Raw genomic sequence first — 21,273 nt, forward strand, 5'->3', positions numbered from 1 at the left:
TTTAGCTCTTTCTTCCGAGTATGTTTGTCAAGTTCCAGAGTTTAGAATAAGATCCAAATCCATTGCTCCTTTTAATTAACCCCTTAAGAAGTCTAAGCTAAATAAAAATATTCCTACTCACCTTCATGTTATTTTCTAATATAATAATAGAGATCAAATAGATAGCAAAAAGTAAAAAAATCCTAGTAACAAACCTCTGTGTTTTCATGAACATGAGTGTGACAAATTGTTTTCAAACTTCAGTAACACTAACTTCTGTGATAAATACATGGGTTTATTAAGAGTTTCCACTTTGGAAACCATTAGAATCCAAATACATTATGTTTTGCTTTGGGGGGACAAGTCATGCTATTTATCTGTCCTATAAATGAAAAACATTATGAAGTTTCAGCAAGATGTAACTGAGAGGAGACTCTCAGATCATGAAAAGCCAACAAGGTCTCAAAAAATTGATACTGAAGAACTAAAGCCAAAATTATTGGAGCATCTCCACTCTAGTCTGAATCACTGGGAAAATCTTAAGCAAGGCCACACTGCGTGTGAATTTTCATAAGCCATGCAAATTCATCTTTTTAGAGGTACTGGTAAGTTTCCTTTTAATTTATGAACTATTACTTCTCCCCAAAACTTACAACAAATGGTTTTTTACCTTCTCCTCCCATAACACCATACAAAGCTTTTTGCCAGGCTAGTAAGCATTAGCAAAAATGTTAATGTTAGTCTTGTATTGTAGGCATCTGTCTCCTGGGATATAGATACAGTAGCATAATTTAAAGCTTTACCATAGTAAGATTCTTTGAGTTTCTACACACACTGCAATTTTAATAGAATGTGTTTATTCTTTCTGCACCTCAAATGTTTTTTGTATTATACTCTGTTCTATTAAAAAATGACACATATGAAACTGTACTTAGGATTAAGATATGAGTACTTCATTATATAATTCTCATGCTTCAAGGAACGATATCCCTAAAAATGGTTCAAGCTGGAACTTGGCATACAAAGTTTTAGTTGGGGAAAGGCTGGGATGCAGAATGGTTTTACAAAGTTTCACATAAATCAGTCTTGTAATTTTAAAATTATTTTTACAGAAGAGTACAACACCCGTTTTAGTACCATTTCTTGTTCTCTTAATATTTGCCAAGTCTTAAATAGAAATAAGTTCTTTTTCTGAGTTGTTTTCAAGTCTTTTCTTGTCAGTTTAAATTGTTTCACCTCAAACAGAAAGTTTACCAAGTCTCAAATCCTACTTAGTTCTTGCTTTTTCTCTCTCAGAGCATGTGTAATGACGAATGTTTCAAACTAATTTAGTGATGTAAAATGTACCAAACTATCAGATGTAGAAACTAAAATAGTCTGTTTGTGTTGAGAATATTTATTTTATTGTTAAAATTGCAGTTGGAGGCTTCTCCAGCTTTGTGCAGCCACAAAGACCTGCAATGTTGGCGGACATGGAAGATGGTGAAAGGGATGAGGCTTTAAATGGAAGCATGCTGACTGATCTGTGCAACGGGAAAGATGGCCTGGCACAGAGCACTGTAGTTTAAGTACTTCTAGAATACTCGTCTATCCCTCATCAGACTATCCAAAATTTTGCTGAAGACAAAGGAAAACACACTGAGACAAAAGAATGTTTGATAGACACAGACTGCCAATATACAGCAGAAAGATCATCAATGTAATCCCACATGAATAAGCACAGTGTGAGCTACTGTTGAGACCTCCTATCTAGAAACTGTACCAAGTTGCTCCTCTGCAAATCAAATTATTCAGCTAATTTCCTATAGTCACAAAGGCAAAATAGTAAGACATGCACTTTCTCTGGCTGAGGATAGCAACTTCTGTTCATTTCTTACCAGTCCATCATCCCTCCTTCAGCTATCTCCTTATGTTTTATATTTTCTTTTTTAGATTAGGAAGGCATTAACCTTTGTTTTCTAAATATCTACATCCAAAATGACTAGCAATGGACAGATTTACACGGACACATTTAAGACAAAGGATGGATCTAATTCTTCAGCTGCTGAATTGGGCTTTTATTCTTTTTTAACTTTAGCTTGTTATTGTTTTGCATTACAAACAGTACCATACAGAAAAAGTGGACGTTTCATTCCTGGGGCAAATACCTACATTCTCAGTAACAACTACTAGAATTATGTGAGTTAGAGAATATGTGCCCATGTACCTTAAGAGCCCTGTTTTTGTTTTTCTTTAAATTTATATTCTCTTGCCAGAAGAATTTTCTTGGTAACAAATTCAAAAAAATAATTCTAATCCTTCTGGAGGTTCTTTTTTTTAATGATTTTTTTAGATTTCATATCTGCTACACTCTGTTCAATGTCACTGTGTTAGTACAGGAGTATGGCTATAACATTCTTGCATGTGAAGCTGTACATCAGGCACATTTTAACAGATTTATGTCATCAACCCCTACACAGCATTAATCATTCTTCAAGGTCATTTTTAGCTATCAAAGTAAGAGCCTTAGTAAAATTTCCAAGGCAGCTTTCAAGCCAAGCCAGTTGCAAGTTTTCAGGTGCTGAGAAAAAAATAAAAAAAGAAGCTGAGGAATTCACAAAACAAGTTTCTTGGCAAAGTGTCCATAAAGGTCTGTGATGGGAGAGTAACCATTCATCAGCACCCATGCAAGCTGTCTCTGTTATGAAAACCAGGGCACATTTAAAGGAAAAATAAACAGATTTATCAGTCTGGTTGCAATTCTATGAAGTACAATGTTGAAAGGTTTCCCCTGTCTGTTTCAGACACTGACATGATAAACTAGACATGGGTAAGGCTGAATGTGTCACTTCTGTCAGGAGCTATGATAAGTATGAAAAGTCAGGTATGGTTCACACATGGTCTCCAACTAAATTTCAGACAAGGTTTATGTTCCTTTATTTTGTTTTCCACGTTTCATCATTGCTGAAGCCAAACAATCAATGACATAAGATTTGGGGATGTTTATTACCACACCAAACGGGTGAGGCCTGCAAGTATGGAAAACCACATCAAACTGTTGGTTTTATGTGAGACCATGCTGACATTTAGCAAAAAATATTTCAGTTATAATCACTTGGGAGTTCTGCTCTTTGCCTTACATTTCAGAGAACTCAGTAACAAGGTGATGCTAGTTTTCAATTACAAAGGCTGTGCAGGCTCAAGAGGTAGCCTGGAGAACAGTTAATATACAGTAGCATTTTACCAGCATATGGGTACCAAATATCTGGTGTGGAGTAAATTCAAGAGCTGATCAAAGCTCACAGTGTTGCTATATTAAGTTTAGGATTATTTTTTACATAAATAAAGCTTTTAGGTATTGTTTATATGTTCTTTAGGAACGTGGAATGGAAAAGTTACATGTAAGGGTGTCTGCAATGAAATCCTTTTTCTCTTACTTTTTTCCTTCTACATTTTGCTCCTAGAAGACCTTTTCTTTGAAAGAGACACAAAATATCACATTAAATAGAACTTTTGATATTGTAATGGCCTCCTAAATTATACGTATGAGCAAAACAGGGACTGATAGAGAGAGACCACATATGATCCCCTCTTTGCTACAATAGTTTGCCTCCCACAAGTGCTGCTAAGCTTCCTCTGTTATTTAACTCACTATTAATGTAGGTCCCTATCACACCTATAAGCTATGTAGGTATTCATAAATTACTTTCTCTAGACAGACAGAAACGGGAATTAAAAGGAAAATGTGATAGAAATTAATGAACAAACCTAAAAATATTTAGGCGGAAGTGGAATTAAAAGAGAAAGCTGATACAAGAAAAGTATAACTAATCAAGCTGTAAGGAAAAAATATTGAAGGTGAAAAAGTTTAGTGTGATTTTTTCTTTCTAGTTTCATCTCTTTATATTCAATTTTTTTTAACTTGTTCCATGCACCTTTGTGATAATTCATGCAACTGAGCTCTTGAGTGTTTGCCTCACTTTTTAAAAAAAAAATCAGAACTGTTGTCTTCGCTTTGATGTGCTGGCTATCCTCACAGCAGGACTGGTAGGTTTCTCAGCAAGCTTGCCAAGATGCTCAAACTGTCTTAGAGACAAGGCCATGAGCTGCAGAGGAGCCTGTTATGGGCTTTCAAGTTCACAGTCACCATTGCTGGCACCCACCCTATTTGAACTATACTGACATCAAATATGGATTATTTCCATTGTTTAATCCTTCCTTCATTGTAGCTAGTGTAAAGAAAGATTCAGTGCTCAGTTGGTTTTATTGCATGATGCACAAGCAACTAGCTTGATCCTGGAGGGTCAAAATAACACCCAATGAAATATGAATGAAAAACAGAGAAGAGCAGGAAAGAAGAAATGATGTTCTGCTTCAGGACAGATCCCCGGGAATGGGAAAGCTGTATGAGACACGATGTTGGGAAGTCAGACAGAGATTAAAACATAGCTTCTTTTGCATTCAGTACATGCAGATATTCTATGAGAAAGCCAAGCATCAGAAATGTCTGTCTAGCACTTGGTGGTACAGGTAGGAAGAATTTGCATCTTTTTTCTGATGAGTACCTAAAGTGTACATCATTTTGTGGGAAGAAATTTCTCTTTACCAAAGTCCAATTTGCTCCAAGAGTAAGCACTTCAGCAAAAGTAATATGCCATCTATTACTATACAGGAATAAAGGTCATCATGTTACACCAGAATAGCCAGTGCAGAGATCTTTATGCTGAGCTCATCAAGGGCTTGATGCTGCTGATCACAAATTCATAAAGGGGAATAGAGATATTTTCTAGTACTCATGAGAAAGAAAAGAATTTATTTCATTCCGCTACCCAAACAACATCTTCAGATAGGGAACCCTAACAGACTGACCTTCTTCTATCTCCATCTGCCCACAATGAAAATTACACTCCTTATAATACCACAGTTGATTTTGTCGGTACTTTGTAATGAAGATCATGGCCATTTTTCCCTGTTAGCTGGATCCTCAGGTACATAATCTTGGTTTTGACCTCAGGATTTGCTATTTATGTTCTTGTGATCTCAGACAGTACCACTGTTATTCATGCATGATTAGTTAAATAGATTGGAGAACGTAAAAAAAGTTTTCTTATGTAAATACTGTTATTAATTATGAAAAGAAATAGGAAAAGCACGCAAAACACGAGATTGGTAGATATAAACTGTAAACAGAGAAAATTGGAATGGCTTCTCTTATGAAAAAATTGGTACTTAGAACTAGGGAAAAACACTGGAGTATTTGGAAGAGTCATTTTTCTCAGTGCATACAGATAAAAAAACCTCTTTAAGCCTAAAAAGAAACTAAAATAGATGGATTTCATGAGCTTTATTCCCACCTCTGCTAACTGATTGAACACCTTAAGCCTATTTTCTATGATTAAAAGGACTGTTAAGGAGACAGTAATGAAGCAGTCAAGGACAAGAGGCAATCTGATACTCATAGGTAAAAATAAACAATAAAAATGTACCTGCTGGGATCCTGGGGTTGGTTTCAGTAGCCCCTCTACTCTGTGGCAAAAATCCTATTGACTTGATCAAGGCTAGACTTTCAACTTTGACTTTTAAAAGGGAGAAATTATTTTAAAGAAATAACATAGGCATTATGCCAGGTGCACATTAAATGCAGCTGGGGATTCCCATTTAACTTTTGCTTCAGCTGCAGAAACCAGGCGTTTGTGATTATAAAAGTAAAGGAAATCTGTGATTCTTTGAAGATTGGAAGGAATAGGATTAATTTGTTGCAGTCATGTTGAGAAAAGTAGTGACAAAAAGAACACATAGCAAATGGGACCAAAAGTGAGAGTTGGGGATGCTGCTAACTACTGAAGACAGGCAAACAAATAACCAGAAAGCTGAGAAACAGTTGTAAAAGAAAACCATTATACTAATAAAATGATCAATTAGAACATACCATGTTCTAAAAAGCAATTTTAAAACTGAATCATACAAAAAAAATAACACTGTGAAATCCCTTTAAAGCTAACACTAATTGACCCAAACCTGCATGAGACTCACAAAGATGGGGCAGGGTCTAAGGTATGGCCTCCTTGCACCCTGGATGCGCGTGCATATGCCTCACTCTGGCTTGTCCTGAAAGCCTGCCCTTGGCCTGGTCTAGGTAAGACCCTCCCTTAAAATTCTTAAAAACTCATAACAATCACTTTTGCCTTAAGCAGCAGCCCATTCCTGTCTCAGGAGTAGCTGCTAATGATTGGAAGACGATGAAATATCATTTATGTTACTGAGATGTACATGTTTTATCTGATATGAAGAAGGACATAAAAGGGCCAGTTCTTCTCTCAATTCATGACTGTCTTCCTTTTTTCTTTTATAATTATTCCAGAATTTTAATTAAACAGGAATATACTCAGTTCTTGGGTAGTGTCTTCCTATGGCTACAATCATACTTTGAATTGAGATGGCACTTATGTGTACACCGCCAGCCCACGAAGAGGAAAGATGGGGCTCGGGCTGGATGGGGGCAGCAGCTCACCCTGACAGTCCTCTGATCCTCCACAGCAGGATCCAGCTGGTGGAGCATGTGGCAGAGCCCCTGGCATAGCCATAAATTACCTACAGTGTGTGTGACTATGATTAGCTGTTTGACTTCTTGTTAAGCAACACTTACAACATCTGTAGGCACACAGTAACCAGTTTGGAACTGCTGATTGCTCTCTGATTTACGAGGGGTGGTGGAGAAGGATGAAGAGAGACATAAGTCTTATTACACTGCAGTTTGGAAATCAGATGCAAAACTTAACTGACAAGAAAACTAGACAGGAATTCAGTTGTCACCCCACAATACATACATTTGGGGCTTTTTTTTTTCTTTAAGTAATTAATGCACTATTTATCTTAGCAGTTTCAGCTAAAAATGAGACTATCAATACAGGGAAAAAGGGCACTCCAGATAGCATTTCTTTAATATCACATTCAGCCTAAACAACAGCAATACTGATAAGTGTAAATTCAAAACACAATTCAGATTCATGAGATTTCCAGACCAAACAATGTTAATGTGCTTGGAAGAAGTTCAGCTATAAAGCTGCATTTTGAACGCGTGTCCCTTCATAACTTCCCAACTGTTGGACACTTGCTCATCATTTCTTTCTCAAATGATGTTTCCAGATCAACAAACTTATCCTTCCCTGCAATCAGTCATTTCCTTAGTCTTGCCTTCTAGAATGCAACCCTTTTACTGTCTGTTTTATGACACTAGTAACACTCTGTGCTCCAGCTCTGTATTAATCTTCTGAGAATGTTATTTATTTTACAGTATTGGCACGGCAAGAGACTTTCCTCTACTTTTGACAAGGGCCCCTGGAGACAGCTGACACACCACTAGCACAGTGCCAAATAATACTGCAGGACATTCAGTCTAAATTAGCATAAAATACTAAGATAACACCATTTCTATTTCTTCTGATACTGATCAGATTGATACATTATGTTATGGAGAGCAGACTGAGATCACAGTTTTACTCTCCTGTAACCTCCTAACCATATCCTCTTAACTGTCTTAGGTTCAGGCCATCATCAGAAGTCCTGCTATTCCCCATCTTGGCTTTGCTGCATACTGCTATGAATCATACTACATAAATTGCACAGACACACAGAACTAAGAATTTACTTGATTTGTCACTTAAACAATATTTTAGTTCTGATCTCACAAGCAGTCTGTTAATTTTATATTGAACTAGTGAGAATAGTACTCTCCTTATAATTTGTGTTCAAAGTTTTTCCAATTACAAAATCTGCCAACTCAAGGGGAAAAAGTGGTTTAGATTAGGTTTTGTAGCTGAAAAAAGAAACACTGCCAATTTGCCAGCACTAAGGACTTTTTACAGAAAGACATTTTGAAGTTTTTTTTTCAAAATATATTGTGGGTGTTTCAAGACTAAGAGTAGACGAAACAGCTCAGTGGAGAAAGGCACTTCTTAGTAAGTCTAACAGAGGGGAAGTCTTTAAGCATGGGTGGCATCTATCAAAGAGAAACTTCTGTTTTCTAGAGTTTTACTGAGCAGAACTGCACAAAAACTGGTCCCACACAGGCTGTTTTTCTTGATAGGGTCCTACACTAATTTTAATATCCCATCCACTAGAAGGCAGTGTGAACATCTTCCACAGTTTAGTGCACAGTTCCATTATATCCCATTAGCTGTCTTTCATAGCAGATTTATTCAATGCTGCCTCTAAGATTATAAATTAGTCTTTTAACATTTGAATTTTAAGAGAATCCCCTTAACTCCACTCTCCAGTTAAACTTAAAAAATCATGCAATTCCTAAAATAAATCAATGAATACCTTAACGATCAAGTCTGAAGCAATCTGAGCTAGATCCACAGAGTACACACATAACATAAGCACAGTTTCATACTCTATCCTGTTCTATGACCAATGTTCACAGACACAATGGCAAAGTCTTATGGATGTTTTTGAGTCCCCATGCACACAAGCCTGAAACCTCTCTCAAAGAAAAATCCCCACAACCATTCCACAAGCAGGGCTCAGTTTTCTTTCAAAATGTAATCCATTACTAGAGGTAAAGAATTTGTTATTCACCTTTTCTGAAAAAGTCTAATGGTTACATTGCTCAGATGTAAAACACATGGATTTATATTCGGGTGGGAACATCACTCAACACACTAAGGAGGATTAAGACACCTTTTAACCTTCCCAGTGAAGCTCTCAGACAAGCACTTAAGACTACCTTATTAAGAACAAGGCAAAGTGTAATTGAGCACATTACTGTATTTCAGTGCAGTCAACCAGGTTATGGTCTCAACCACCAAGAAAATTTCCGTATTTTACTTTGTGACTGATACAGTGAAGAGGGCTAAAAGAGTAATCTGATGTCAGCCTTTTTACATTAATATATTTCAAATACGTCTACTAGTGGTGTTGTCATAGCACAGCAGCCTACACAGGTTTGTGGTATGCAGAGAAATTCCCCCACCTCTTTTTTACTCTTTAAAATCTTAATTCCAGGTCTTACATCAGCCATTGAGATTTGACATGACTGATACTGAGCTTTTGATGATTAACAGTGGGCTTATGTGAAAACTAAAATGCCTTGATGAACTCAAGAATAACATGGACTTTTCAGCCTCTTTTTCCCTTGTTCCGAAGGAGAACAAACTACTCTACAGTAAACCCAGAAAAAAACAGAGGCATGAATAAACACAAAATAATTCTTTGTTGTAAAAGACCAAAAAAAACCCCCAAATGCAGGAAAGACAAAACCAAGTTGTTTCCTCAGCACCAGAACTAAGGATGCCTCCCTTCCCTTTCCCTCATGCCTAATGAGGTGCAAAGTTCTGCCTGAAGCTTTTCTCACTGCCATGGAGTCCACACAGGGACTTGGGTCACTTTTTCTTCAAAGAGAGGAACTAATACAGTTTCTCTCCTCTGCCCAACAATTAATTCCGGTGAAACTTAAAGGGATTCAGTCTTTCATTTAAGTAGACAGAGGTCTGCAAACTAAACTGCCACTAACTAAAAATTTACTAAAGAAGGACAAACGAATGCACCTACACACCAGAGCATTTGCATGTGCTTGTATTCACAGCATGGCCACATAAGTCTCTTTTCCTATACAAACAAATTAGGAAAGAATATGAAATACGAACAGTGAAAAACTGGATGAATACATGTATTAACTGCACTTCAAGATATATGAAAACTAGAAAATAAACCAAACCAACATGGTCACAGCAGTTAGTGTAGATACAAAGTTTTTGATGCTGCTATACAGAGCACATACAAATTCTGTTTGTCTCTTCTGGTCTTATTTCTGTTAGCTGAAATACTTCCTCTCATCAAACTCAGGTCCACAGAAGTTTTGAATTTTTTATATGACAGATGTGGGGAAAAGGCCTGAAAGAAAAAGCAATACTCCACCATGTGGCATTGCATGAGAACAGGCAGAACTCTTTCACAAGCCAGACTTTTCCAAGCCCTATATTGATTTGATATAGAAAGTGTAAAGTCACTGTGGAGGAGAGCAGTTTTCTTGGAATCACATTCTGACACATTTGAAAAAAAACCCCAAACCCACCACCAACAAAAAAAAAACCTAAAAAATTCAGTCAATTTCATCAATATGAATTTCGGAGGAAACAAAGCCTTCACTACCCAACCACGCAATTCAGATACAAAGAACGGAATACTTCTCTATTTCAAATGAGAAGTATTTTAAATATTTTATATCATACTCCAAAAAACTTGAGAAGTATTTTGAATGGACTGAAAATACCTAATGGGGAGATGAGAGAAATGTCTTTAAAGAGAAGATTTCAAGTTTCCTTTAATTCTCAGGAAAGATTTTGACATTTCAAAAACCTCCTTAGACTGAAATTTCAACTTTTGTACTCTTTATGAAGAAATAACCAGCTTTTTCTCTTTTTTTTAAATGCTTCTCTCCTGGTCAGTTTTTCATATATTCATTTATTTTTTTAAACCATTTTCCAAAGTGCTCCAGTAAGGAAACAAACGAAGTCTAACCATAAATAATTGCATTAACAATTAAAAAACACCCAAAGAGCAAAATCTGAGGTATCTGAACCATATGTACTCAAGTTTTCCTAACCACTAGAAATATTATCTACAGAAAATTTTTGCTCAGAGGCAAGAAAAAACCACCAAATTAAAAATACTACAGAAAATTAAAGTATATTTTTTTCTTTTGTCACATTTCTCATTATACAATTAGAAGCATTCAAAAGAAAAATGGTGAGAGAAAGAATCCTTCAGCAAGTTTTCACATATCTTTATGATATGAAGAAATGCTGCTTGTATCTATGGTCCCTTGTTGCTGATGCTGAAGTGCCTTGCTGCATTCACAACCTGAATGTTTAAGGTGAAACATGAAAATGTTTAAGAGTGCAGCCTACCTCAAGCTCAGCATGAACTGTCATAGAAGACACTGCAAGGGTATTTAGCCTATTCTTTTTCCACTTTACATCCACAGCTACTATTTGACTAAAAATTGGTAATTTTTATCAGACTAAATGAATATTTATTCTTCCTTCATGAAACAGATCACTCTCTTATTGCTGTTATGTTACTGGTATTGAAATTCAGTACAGTTTGCCAGCATCTTTCAACTATTGTTTCTTTCAAGTGCAATTCCAAAATCTGAATGCCTGTCTCACAAATAGAGTAATTACTCTTCTGTTCCTAAGATTTGTTCATAAAATGAGAAAACAGCCTTTGGGAAATTTGTTTTGCCTGAGAAAAGACATTTGCTACACTTAATTATTAAAGATAAAAAGTTATTTGCAACAGCTTGTCCTCACATTCATCATCATAACATTGTACAAACACAGATTTATAGGATAAATATAAATCAGGAGTGAATATGATGATGCTGGGCTCTATTTTGGGATCATTTATGACAATGGTTTTGTAAACCAGGCATTGAACTGAGATAGAAATAACCACAATACAGATGACTATACAACTAATCTGTGACCATCTGCATATTTTGGTAAGTAAGAAATGCTACATGGGTAAAAATATGAATGTGCAAATTCACTTAAATGTGTAACACATGCACACTTTTCTCTACTTCAGAAACCTTACGACTGTCCATAATATCACTCCCTTGGCCCAAGAAAACTAAGAGTTCAAGTTTAACTAATATCTAGTCAAAATTAAAAGATGAATTTTCAAATTATACATATGACAGAGGAATTTTCCTCTCAGAAAAAATTAGGAAAACATGAGATTTAGTAATAACAGACATAAAACAGGTCACATGCTAAATTTAATGTCAAGAAAATCGTATCAAAACTAGAAATCAGTGCATCCCATATATCATCAGTGCAGATTGTCCCATGTACTTGTTTTCAGTCACAATATATAGAATTTCTTTGAAAGGCAGAGGTCCTGAACTGCTTCTCTGGATAGAATGTAGATACACTAGAGGCAAAGGCATGCCCCCCTTCACAAATCCACAAGCTAATGTCAACAGGCTCCATGAAGAAACTACAAATATCTACACCACCTGTGCACTTTTTGTTTTGTTGTTGGGTTTTTATGGTTGTGGCTTTTTTTTCATCAGGGAGACAAACAGCTGTCCTCCTAGGAGAGTGCTTCAAAAAAACTGTTCAACTTTGAGTCCACAGAGAGCTCACCAAATCTCTGGAGAAAAAATGAAACTTCAAGCATAAATGTAATACGCTAGCATTATCGTGAAAGAGGCTCAGATGTCACTGGTTTGTTATCTGAAACAAAAAAGGATGCAAAAATTTAATAGTGATCAATTTTTATTGATATTCATGTTTACTTATGCAGGATAGATTTGGTTTTTTTCTTTCAGTCCAGCTTTAAGTGTTGGTTTGACTGATCCATACAGAATTTTTAATTTATCCATACACTAACATTTTTTATTATAAGAAAATAAAAGCAAAGAAAATAAAATAAAGGCTGTACCTTATCACGGTCAGCTGTAGCCCAGTCCAACTCTCCTTGAAAACAAGATGATTCTGGATTCAGCCAGCTTCATGAATAACTACTTTTGACAACATGCTTTCAATGAAATCTAGGACTGTAGTAGCACAGCCTGCATTCCATGAACTGCTGCACTCCAAGTCTCCAGCAGAAGTTGTGTGTGCTGTGAATGTATGTGTCACAATGAGGTCATGCCCACTCATTATGGTTTTGCAGTAAGAACTGCATTATTATTTCTGAATGCAACCTTAATTGAAACTCAGGTCAAAGGATTTGACAAAGATCTGCTTCTTTCAGAGTCCAGACTTCTAAGCAACTTAACTGTTGCTTAGAAGCTCACATACCTCATGTACTGACACACTGGCTCTTACCAGAACTTAAACAAATGGTTCTCCTCAATCAATTTGTGCGGCAAAACGAAATCCTGGTCTTGAATGGGGCATCATATTTCAGGTGTAGTAAGAATATTCTTGGAGAAGTTCCCATACACCAAAGACACTAGTGAAAGACAATACAAAGGAAAGAGGAACACAGGGAATAAGGAGCAAGGAAGCTTTGAATGCAATAGTCCTACCTCAGTAACTGTATTCTTACTAAGTATCATATAGATTCAGAGACCAAAGGTCACAGCTCAACCTTCTATTCATATGAAATATACTGATATAATCCATAAAAGAGGAAGATATTGATCGTGAGTCTTGTACCAACATTCTTGCCTCTGTTCACAAGGTTTCTTTGCTATGTATTAAGAACTGTTGCAGTTCACTCACATTCTGTACAGAAAGTTCATTTTAGCTGTTTCTGTAGATAGATTTCTCAAATAAGTTCTCTGTCAACATGAACTGCCTCTGGCTGAAACAGAAAGGTTCTAGCAGCAATGATACATTATAGACACATCAGTTTGGGAAACGAGAGGAGATCATCTATGTATTCAATGTTATAGTGCAAAGGTCCTTAAAGTGGGAAAACTAAAGCTTATTCCTTCTTTGCCTAGAACAGTTGGCTTCAGGGAACTTGAAGTCATTGCCAGGCTCCAATTGCTTCTGATTGTATAACATCTGGTCAATTGACTGGCTTATGACAAGACTTACACCCAATTTAACCTGAATTTAACCCAACTCTAACTTAATTATGTGTAAAAGCATGATGAAGGACAAAAGAATCACGAGTTGTATCTATAAAAAACTTATTTACTGACAATGCTGGAGAAGTGCAAAGCTTTATTTTCAGAACCTTATTTTTGTTCATACGAATCTGGAAGACAAAGTATCTTCTCCTTATAAACAAAGTCTACTGGATACTGAAGTCCCTCAAGCTTTATTGAATAGTCGGGGTTTCTGAAAGCTAAATAGCAGAATAGAATGAACACTATGGTAAGAAAAATATATGCCCTATTAGAATGAAACTATTTCTGTCCTTTCATAGCCAACCATAATAATTCTGAGAGCATCAGGTCACTTAACCTCTTCATAGGTATACAGGAGAAAATACAACCCTAAGGGTTTGAGTATGCAACTACCCTCAGGTTTTTACAGCAAAGGTCTGTACTGTCTGAGGGCTGTCAAAGGTTGGGATGCTTCCAAAGGCAAACCGTTTAGTCAGAGGCAGATTTGATCAAGGCTCATGCTTTCCAAAAGGCAGCCAGCTTACTTAGGCCCTTTAAAAAAATCCTTTCCCTAGAGCTCATCCACTGGGCTGTTTGGGCAGTGTATTTTGAGCAGCAGCAAAGTGCCAAGTCAAAAGCAAAGAATTTGTTTCTAAGAGAAGAAAGGAAAAGACAAAGAGCAAAAGTTAACACTGCAGATCATTGCAAGCTTCAGAGAGTACAAAACAATTGTTTTAATGAGAGCTAAAAATACTTCCTTGTAAGAGTGCTTGCTCTTCTGCCAAAGACATGCAATACACTGAGAAACATGTTTGCAGAATCAAAATATTTATACTACGAAGTAGCAGTTCCTACTTTAGAAACTTATAGCTGATTAAGTTTGAACTACATTTTTCATAATACAGACAAAATACTATCAACCACAGCCAAATGCAAATATTGGCTTTGTTGTGAACTTCAGTTCAAACAGGAAAAAAAAAACAACCCAGGAAAAAAAAACAACCCAGACCACAGTTACCTTGGTGTAACTATCAATATATTTATAGGACAAAATACAATTTTCCTTTCTAACCTACTCTTTGTTATGTGACACAAGTCATACTAGCATGCACCCTGAAAAAAACTAACAGAAGGGCTCTGCAAACAAATATGAAGTCATCTGGCCTCATGGGAAGCTTTACAAATGTGTGTTCTCTATACTCAAAAATCTTACCTCAACTCAAAATTCAATACAACTCTTCATTTGTGGTCCAGGGGAACACAGACAGTCAAATGTTTATAGAGATCAAACTTCAGAGAAACTTTAATGGAAAGTGTCAAGTTCAGCTTCTTTGTTAATTTCAAGCATCGGAAAATCTTGCTTTTTTTAAGGGGAAAACCAAAGAGAATTGATTTAAGTAATAATCAGAATGACAATTAACTTCTGAAAATCCAAGTTTTCTTGCCATATTTAGAGAATGCAAAAACAGTATCTGCAGCAACATCAACAGTGAAGCTGTGAGGCTGCCAATATTGCCTCCAACTGTGTAAAGAACTTTTTTCTTCTTTTTTAAAGTCTTTTTTTTAATTTTTCTCCTTCCAAAGACATAAAACCTAGCAAGAATTTAATGTAACGTTACGGTATTTGTAACACTGGAGCAACAACTTGTTCAGCAAACATTAATTGTCAGCTCCTGCATTTATGTTTAATTGTTCTCTTCTGTTGTAACCCAAGAAAGGAAACCAATAAATGATACAAGTGGGTGTCAGCCACGCTTGTGTGCCAAAACCAAATAACCTTCCTCTAGTTAAGGCCCAAAACTTGAGATTACTGTAGGCTTTCAGAAAAGACTAATCATCAACAAAACAGTTTGCATTGTTTGTTACAGTAAGAAACTCCCAGTAAGGGAATGGTAAAGCAGCAGAAGTGGAAGAAGAGCATTCAAAGTTCTGAAAGCATTTATACTACCTATGTTACCTGATTCATTAGTTGCAACTTCAGTTCTTCCCCCTTGAATGTCTCCTTTCTTTCCTTGCTGATAAAAAGCTGGAACAGACCAAGACAAACTTTTGGTGCTACAAACTGGTTCTACGAACTAGTGAGGCTTGACTCACCAGCAGTGGTTCTGCTGGAGATGTGTTTCCCTCCCCTAAAAGCGAAAGTGAGATACGATGATTATTAAGGAGTAAGAGATAAAGTTGCATGACTCAGTCTCTGGTTCATCTGCAATAGCAACTGCCTCCATCATTCTCTTCACATCGGCATCAACAAAAAATGTCTGCACTTGCCATCCTCCTCTCTGGTATGTCCTCCATACCCACCCATGCCACTTCTTCCCTCAAGACATTATATAAATATATAAATATCTGTAAAGGGGAGCTAGCAAATAATTTCTTACTGTGAATTATGTCCAAACATTCAGCTTGTCCTCTGTATCTAAATTTTAAGCACATTAAGTACAGTGTGGGACTTCCGTGTTATTCTCTGCATCACCTTAACACACTAGAATACTGCCCTGTGCTGTAACAAATACATTACAAACATCATCTGACTTCTCAGATTTTGTCACAGTATAGGAAGAATAGATAGATGAGCCAGTGTCCCTAAAATTGCATGTAAATCAAGTGTCAGCATCATCATATGTAGAAACACAACAGGGACAATTCACATTCATCTCAGGACGGTCCAGAAACTAGCTTCAAGATCAAGTACTCTGAAGAGCAAGCAAAAGAGGATATAGGGAAGTTTCTGCTGCCATTAGCTAGCTTACCTTCCTACAAGTCTTCAAATTGAACTTTGTTCTTTATTTGTGTCATAACTTTAAAATGCCTACTATGTATTGCCAGGCCATCAAGTCTGTGTGATGGTAACCTTGATTTGTCTTGGTAAATTTGGAGCTTTAAAGATGCACATAAGACATTAATATAGCACAAAGTGAGCCCTAAAACAAGCAGTCACACTTGAAATTCAGATCATGTTTGATGTGGACATGTTATTAGAAGCTGTATACACATCTATTAAAGTGAGCTAATAGCATCAGTATTAATTACTACAGGAGAATGTTTTGTCACTTAGAAACAGAGAGATGAACTTGCTGCTCCCACACTCATGTTGTTTATTTACTGTTTACAAGGCTTCCAAAGATGGGGTTATGCTCTTCTTGTAATAGGTAAATCAATACCAATGTAACCATTGCCTTCTACCTCAGTTAAAGACTTAGTCTAGACCATGTCACACTATAATTCCCCCCAGAACTCCTCACAATAGAAAAGAGCTGCAACCAAAAGTACTGATACTCAAAAAAATATTATACATCTCAACCGGGAAAATTAGTTATTCATAAAGGCACATTTATTAACGTTTGACTGTCATTTTTTTATTGTCAGAACTTGCCACTAACATTAATTCCAACAGTATGGAAAAAGCTGACAGTAGGTGCCTCTTACTCTAGAGAGCAGTATTTGAAAGCTAAAACTAGAACAAGCTGGGAATTGCGTCGCAGTTTAGCTTTTCTTTTTTTTTTTAAAGGAACTGTAAAGTCAGTAAGTGTGATGCTCAAAATGAGCTTTATCCAAGCCTGTCCCATTCCCATCTGCTTTATCAATCTGTACCTCAGCAGTATTCTGACTTGCAAGTGGTACTTCATCACACTGGATCACATTAATCTCCAGTCTTCCCTGTTCACTATGAATCAACCAATCATACTGTTTTTCCTAGAGTACCACGAAAGGTGTTCTGAAAGATCCAAGACACTAAAATTTGTGTAACCTTTAAGTCAAACTACAGTTTCATTCACAGGCATTCATGGTTCCTTACTACATTTTAAAAAAAAAAATCTCAACCCCAGGGAATTCTCACATATTTCCCAGAATCCCAAAGGTTATCCTAATCTCCTCTCATAAAATCAAGACATCAAGTGGTAAAGATGGAATCAGAGTAGCAAACATCACAACTACCTATTGACTAATGTGTGGAACTGGAAAGCAGATGCAGAGGTGATGCATGTGTTCCTGTAATTACATTCCATGTTTCTTTTGTGCCTTGTTTTTCATTAAATAAAAAAGGCAGATATTGCTTCTATTCCATTTCTTCTATCAATTCTTTAAAAGCTCCTGCCTTTCAAGCTGTTGTTGGACATACGCACACAAACATCATCCAACCTTGCAGAGCAGACTGTTTAGTAAAGAAATACACATATGCATTTTGAAAACAGGGTTTTATTGGAACTTACAAAACATGTCTGAAACCTAATTCAGGAAAGGCACTTCAGGCTTTAGTCCCTTTTCTTTTTAGCTTTGGGTTTTTCTGACAGCTGAGATAATTCACTTTCTTCAATTTCACAGTGCTTTCTTTTCTTTTTCTTTGACTTTTTATGGTCACTTTGGTAACCACTGGAGTCACTGGTAGGCAACACATGTTCCTGTTCTTCTTGTTTGTCCTTTTTCTTCTTCTTTTTCTTCTTGCCTGTTTCATCACATAACCCATTCACAGCATCAACGCTTTGCCCTTCTTCATTTTCCCTCCCAAGGTTATTTGTCTCATTTAAAGGCTCTTCTGTTACATTATCTTCCCCAGAGTCATTCAAGCCATTTTCCTGGTGGTCAAGCTTTTGAATTTCATTCTCATTTGTACTGTCAGTGACGGTCTCAGATCGTTTGGGCCGCATGCTGTAAAAGAAATACACAAAATAAACTAATTTAGAGACACGTTAGTGCACCCCACACAGTAGAATCTCCAAATTCGCTAAAACACAGTATTTACACTAAGTAGATAAAAGAGAAAAATTTGCTAAAAATAACAACAAATGGAGAGCATGATACTCTAATGACAGAAAACTATAAAGCCAGTTTAATACTCTCAGGATAATTTTTATTACCTCACTAGCCTCCTTCTTACCTCACAATGAATATTCTTTCAAATCTTAGCCTAAATTTCTTCTCTAAAACACTGTACAGACCATTTAATACTTCCTTTTTCATCCCCTAATTCATAATTACACATCATGTAGTAAAGCTTTTTTTGGTTTTTTAAGTCTTTCACAAATACACACAGCAAACGGTCTAGTCAATCATACATGAGACACACTTCTGATTTTACCAAGCAATTGATAACTGCTCTAAACAATTAAAACAAAGGTGATGCCTAAAACAAACTAAACAAGAAAAAACCCAAACAAAATCAAAAAACCCAGCAGGTATCGTGCAACTCAAGACCACTGGAGAAAATGTCTAGGAAGATAAATATGGAAAGAATGCAGTTTAAAACCATGGAAGAGGAGATGTCCCAAAAGGCACTAAGGACAAAATAACAAAATTTCGTTGTAAATTCACTGAAACAATCCAGAGCATCCTTCTAGATTAAAAAAAAAAAATGACTGAGTAGCAGTCATATTGTACATTTAATTAAAAACATGACCATGTTGGCAGAAAAACACTGCTTAGTAACTGACTGTTCTAAAAAAAAATCTGAACGAACTCTTTTAAAGACAAGATTTTTTGCAAGCTGCCCTAAAAATTTAAAGAGGCCTAAGAAGGAAGGTGATGCATTTTCTTATATCATCTTTGAAATTCTTATGTTTCAGCAAATCATCCACATCTAACTATTTGTGATTATGCAATACACACACACCTTTTTGTGTAAACGTCAACATAAACACTGTGTTCAGGAACTCAGGTGTTTTCACTTGAAAAGCCTATGCACATTCATTAACACAGCTACTCTAGATATCTCAGGGTGTTATTTTGAGCATTTAATATCTATGTAATCAACAGTTTCACAGGTCAACACACTCGGATTTTTAAAGCTCAAAAAAAAATCTAGTTTTAATTTTTCCAGAGCAAAATTCCATGCAAGTCCTTAACAGTGGAAAGTTTAATTTAAAATACCTAACACAGATTACATACAGACATGGGTTTGTGCAAAAATAAGAAAGCTTAAAGATTAAGATGTAATTAAAATAATTTAGTTTATAACAGACCTATTAAAACAGTTAAAAATATTCTCTATCAGGTACAATACCTTTTTTTAGTGAGTCCTCCTCGAATGAAGAACACCCCAGCTGTATCGGAATCCAAGTGCAACACTTGAAATTTCAGTTCATCCCCTATTTTTAACCCCAGCTCTTGCCACTGTACAACTGACATTTGTTCAGGCTTAGGGATAGATGCATTGAAGCATCCATGTATCAGGCAGCCAATATGACTAGGGGCCACTTTATTAATTATACCCTAAAAAAGAAAAAGAATGTCATGTGAAGATATAGCAAAGATCAGCCCTTTAAATGAACAAAATATATATTTAAGTTCCTATATGGACATTTTTCAACAAGAGTTTATGCACAAGTTATGGAGTCAGTTTATCAAGCAAATAAGGTAACTCTTTTTCACTAAGATCAAAGCTATTCCTGTATACTCTTTGTACAATTCCTCTGAAAATAGAACTCAACTGCAAGAGAAAGAAAGTCAAAACATGGGATTTAGCCACAGTGAGTACCTGAATAGAGCAGGTAACTCTTTCCTCACACTACAGAGATTAACTTTGATTTGAAGCCATTTTAAGTCTGATTTAGTTTTCTGAAAAGGTCTTCAGGCTGGCACAGCACTACTTTGCAGCTGAAGATACAGAAGACGCACAGGAAGCTTTTAAGTACTCCATTTAGTGGGCTTCTGACACATCTGCATGTGCAACGATATTCACCTTTGTTTTGCCTAAGAATGAATGACATACACCGAAAACGTTTTCATTCTCTTCATTCTTAAACACATTTAGAAAGACACAAGCTATGCTGCAAAACGTATGGCATAAATACGAATGTAAGCTAACTCTCAACTCACTTTTCCCAAAAGTACTGTTGCAAGGGTATTAACAGGGTAAAAGCTGTTCTGTAAGCCATACATCTCCTTTTATTGAAGGCAAGCTTCAACTTAATGTATTGCTCTTGTAAATGAAGGAACTAAACTCATGAGAATATTCTAATTGTTCTAGTCAGTATAACAGATACACCTGTTTGAGAATTACGGGCTCTTCCAAGAAGCATGGATATGATATACATGATTATGACACAGTATTTAATATGTAATCCTTATGCAACAATGTTTTAGGTAATATATAATTACACATATATTTAACAAATTTAGGGACAGACAGTACAGATAGATGAAATAAAAACTACCTCTACCAACTGGTAATAAATTGCTATTAACTAGTCATACACGAATAAAACATATCTCCACCTAAGCTCCTGACCACCTGACGCTGGAGATAAATCAAGCTTTGACTACTTAACTAAAAAAAAAAAATAAAACCGCTCCGTGAGAAGCCAAGGTATTTACATACCACCAGCTTTTTCCCTTTCTTGGGGCTGAAGATGACAAAGTCCGCCTCGATGTTGAGGTGGATGAATCCCTGGTCGTCGTAAATGTCGCCGAGCTCACCCACCACTTTGATGTTGTCGTAAGCCACGGGCACACCCTGAAGGCTGGAAGGGGAAGGAGGGGCAGGCCCCGTTAGCTGTTAGTGTGGACACAGCCCCCCCCCCCCCCCCCCCCCCCCGCCCGCCACCCCGCCCGCACCTCTCCGAGTATCGCAGCAGCTCCGCGTCCAGCTGGGCGCGGATGCCGGAGCGCTTGCGGCCCAGGAAGCGCGGCGGCAGCGCCACATGCCTGCGGTGCGGCGCCACCACCAGGCACGAGTAGCGGCGCCCCACGAGCCCGCGGGCCGCGGCGAAGGTGGGGGCGGCGGCGGCGGCGGGGGCGGGCGG

At 36.8% G+C, this 21,273-nt stretch overlaps 1 protein-coding gene across 1 annotated transcript; it reads right to left on the minus strand.

Annotated features, from left to right (window-relative positions):
- Positions 1-17,739: 17,739 nt before the first annotated feature.
- Positions 17,740-21,270, minus strand: TWISTNB (TWIST neighbor; the record flags this gene model as incomplete). The annotated part of the gene is made up of 4 exons (XM_027639467.1): positions 17,740-18,181; positions 19,533-19,741; positions 20,850-20,991; positions 21,086-21,270. Coding segments are annotated over 4 exons (930 nt in total), but the record flags the coding sequence as incomplete, so codon positions are not given.
- Positions 21,271-21,273: the final 3 nt, after the last annotated feature.

Source organism: Corapipo altera, unplaced genomic scaffold (assembly GCF_003945725.1).
Source record: "Corapipo altera isolate COAL_440 unplaced genomic scaffold, ASM394572v1 44, whole genome shotgun sequence".
Taxonomy (NCBI): Eukaryota; Metazoa; Chordata; class Aves; order Passeriformes; family Pipridae; genus Corapipo; species Corapipo altera.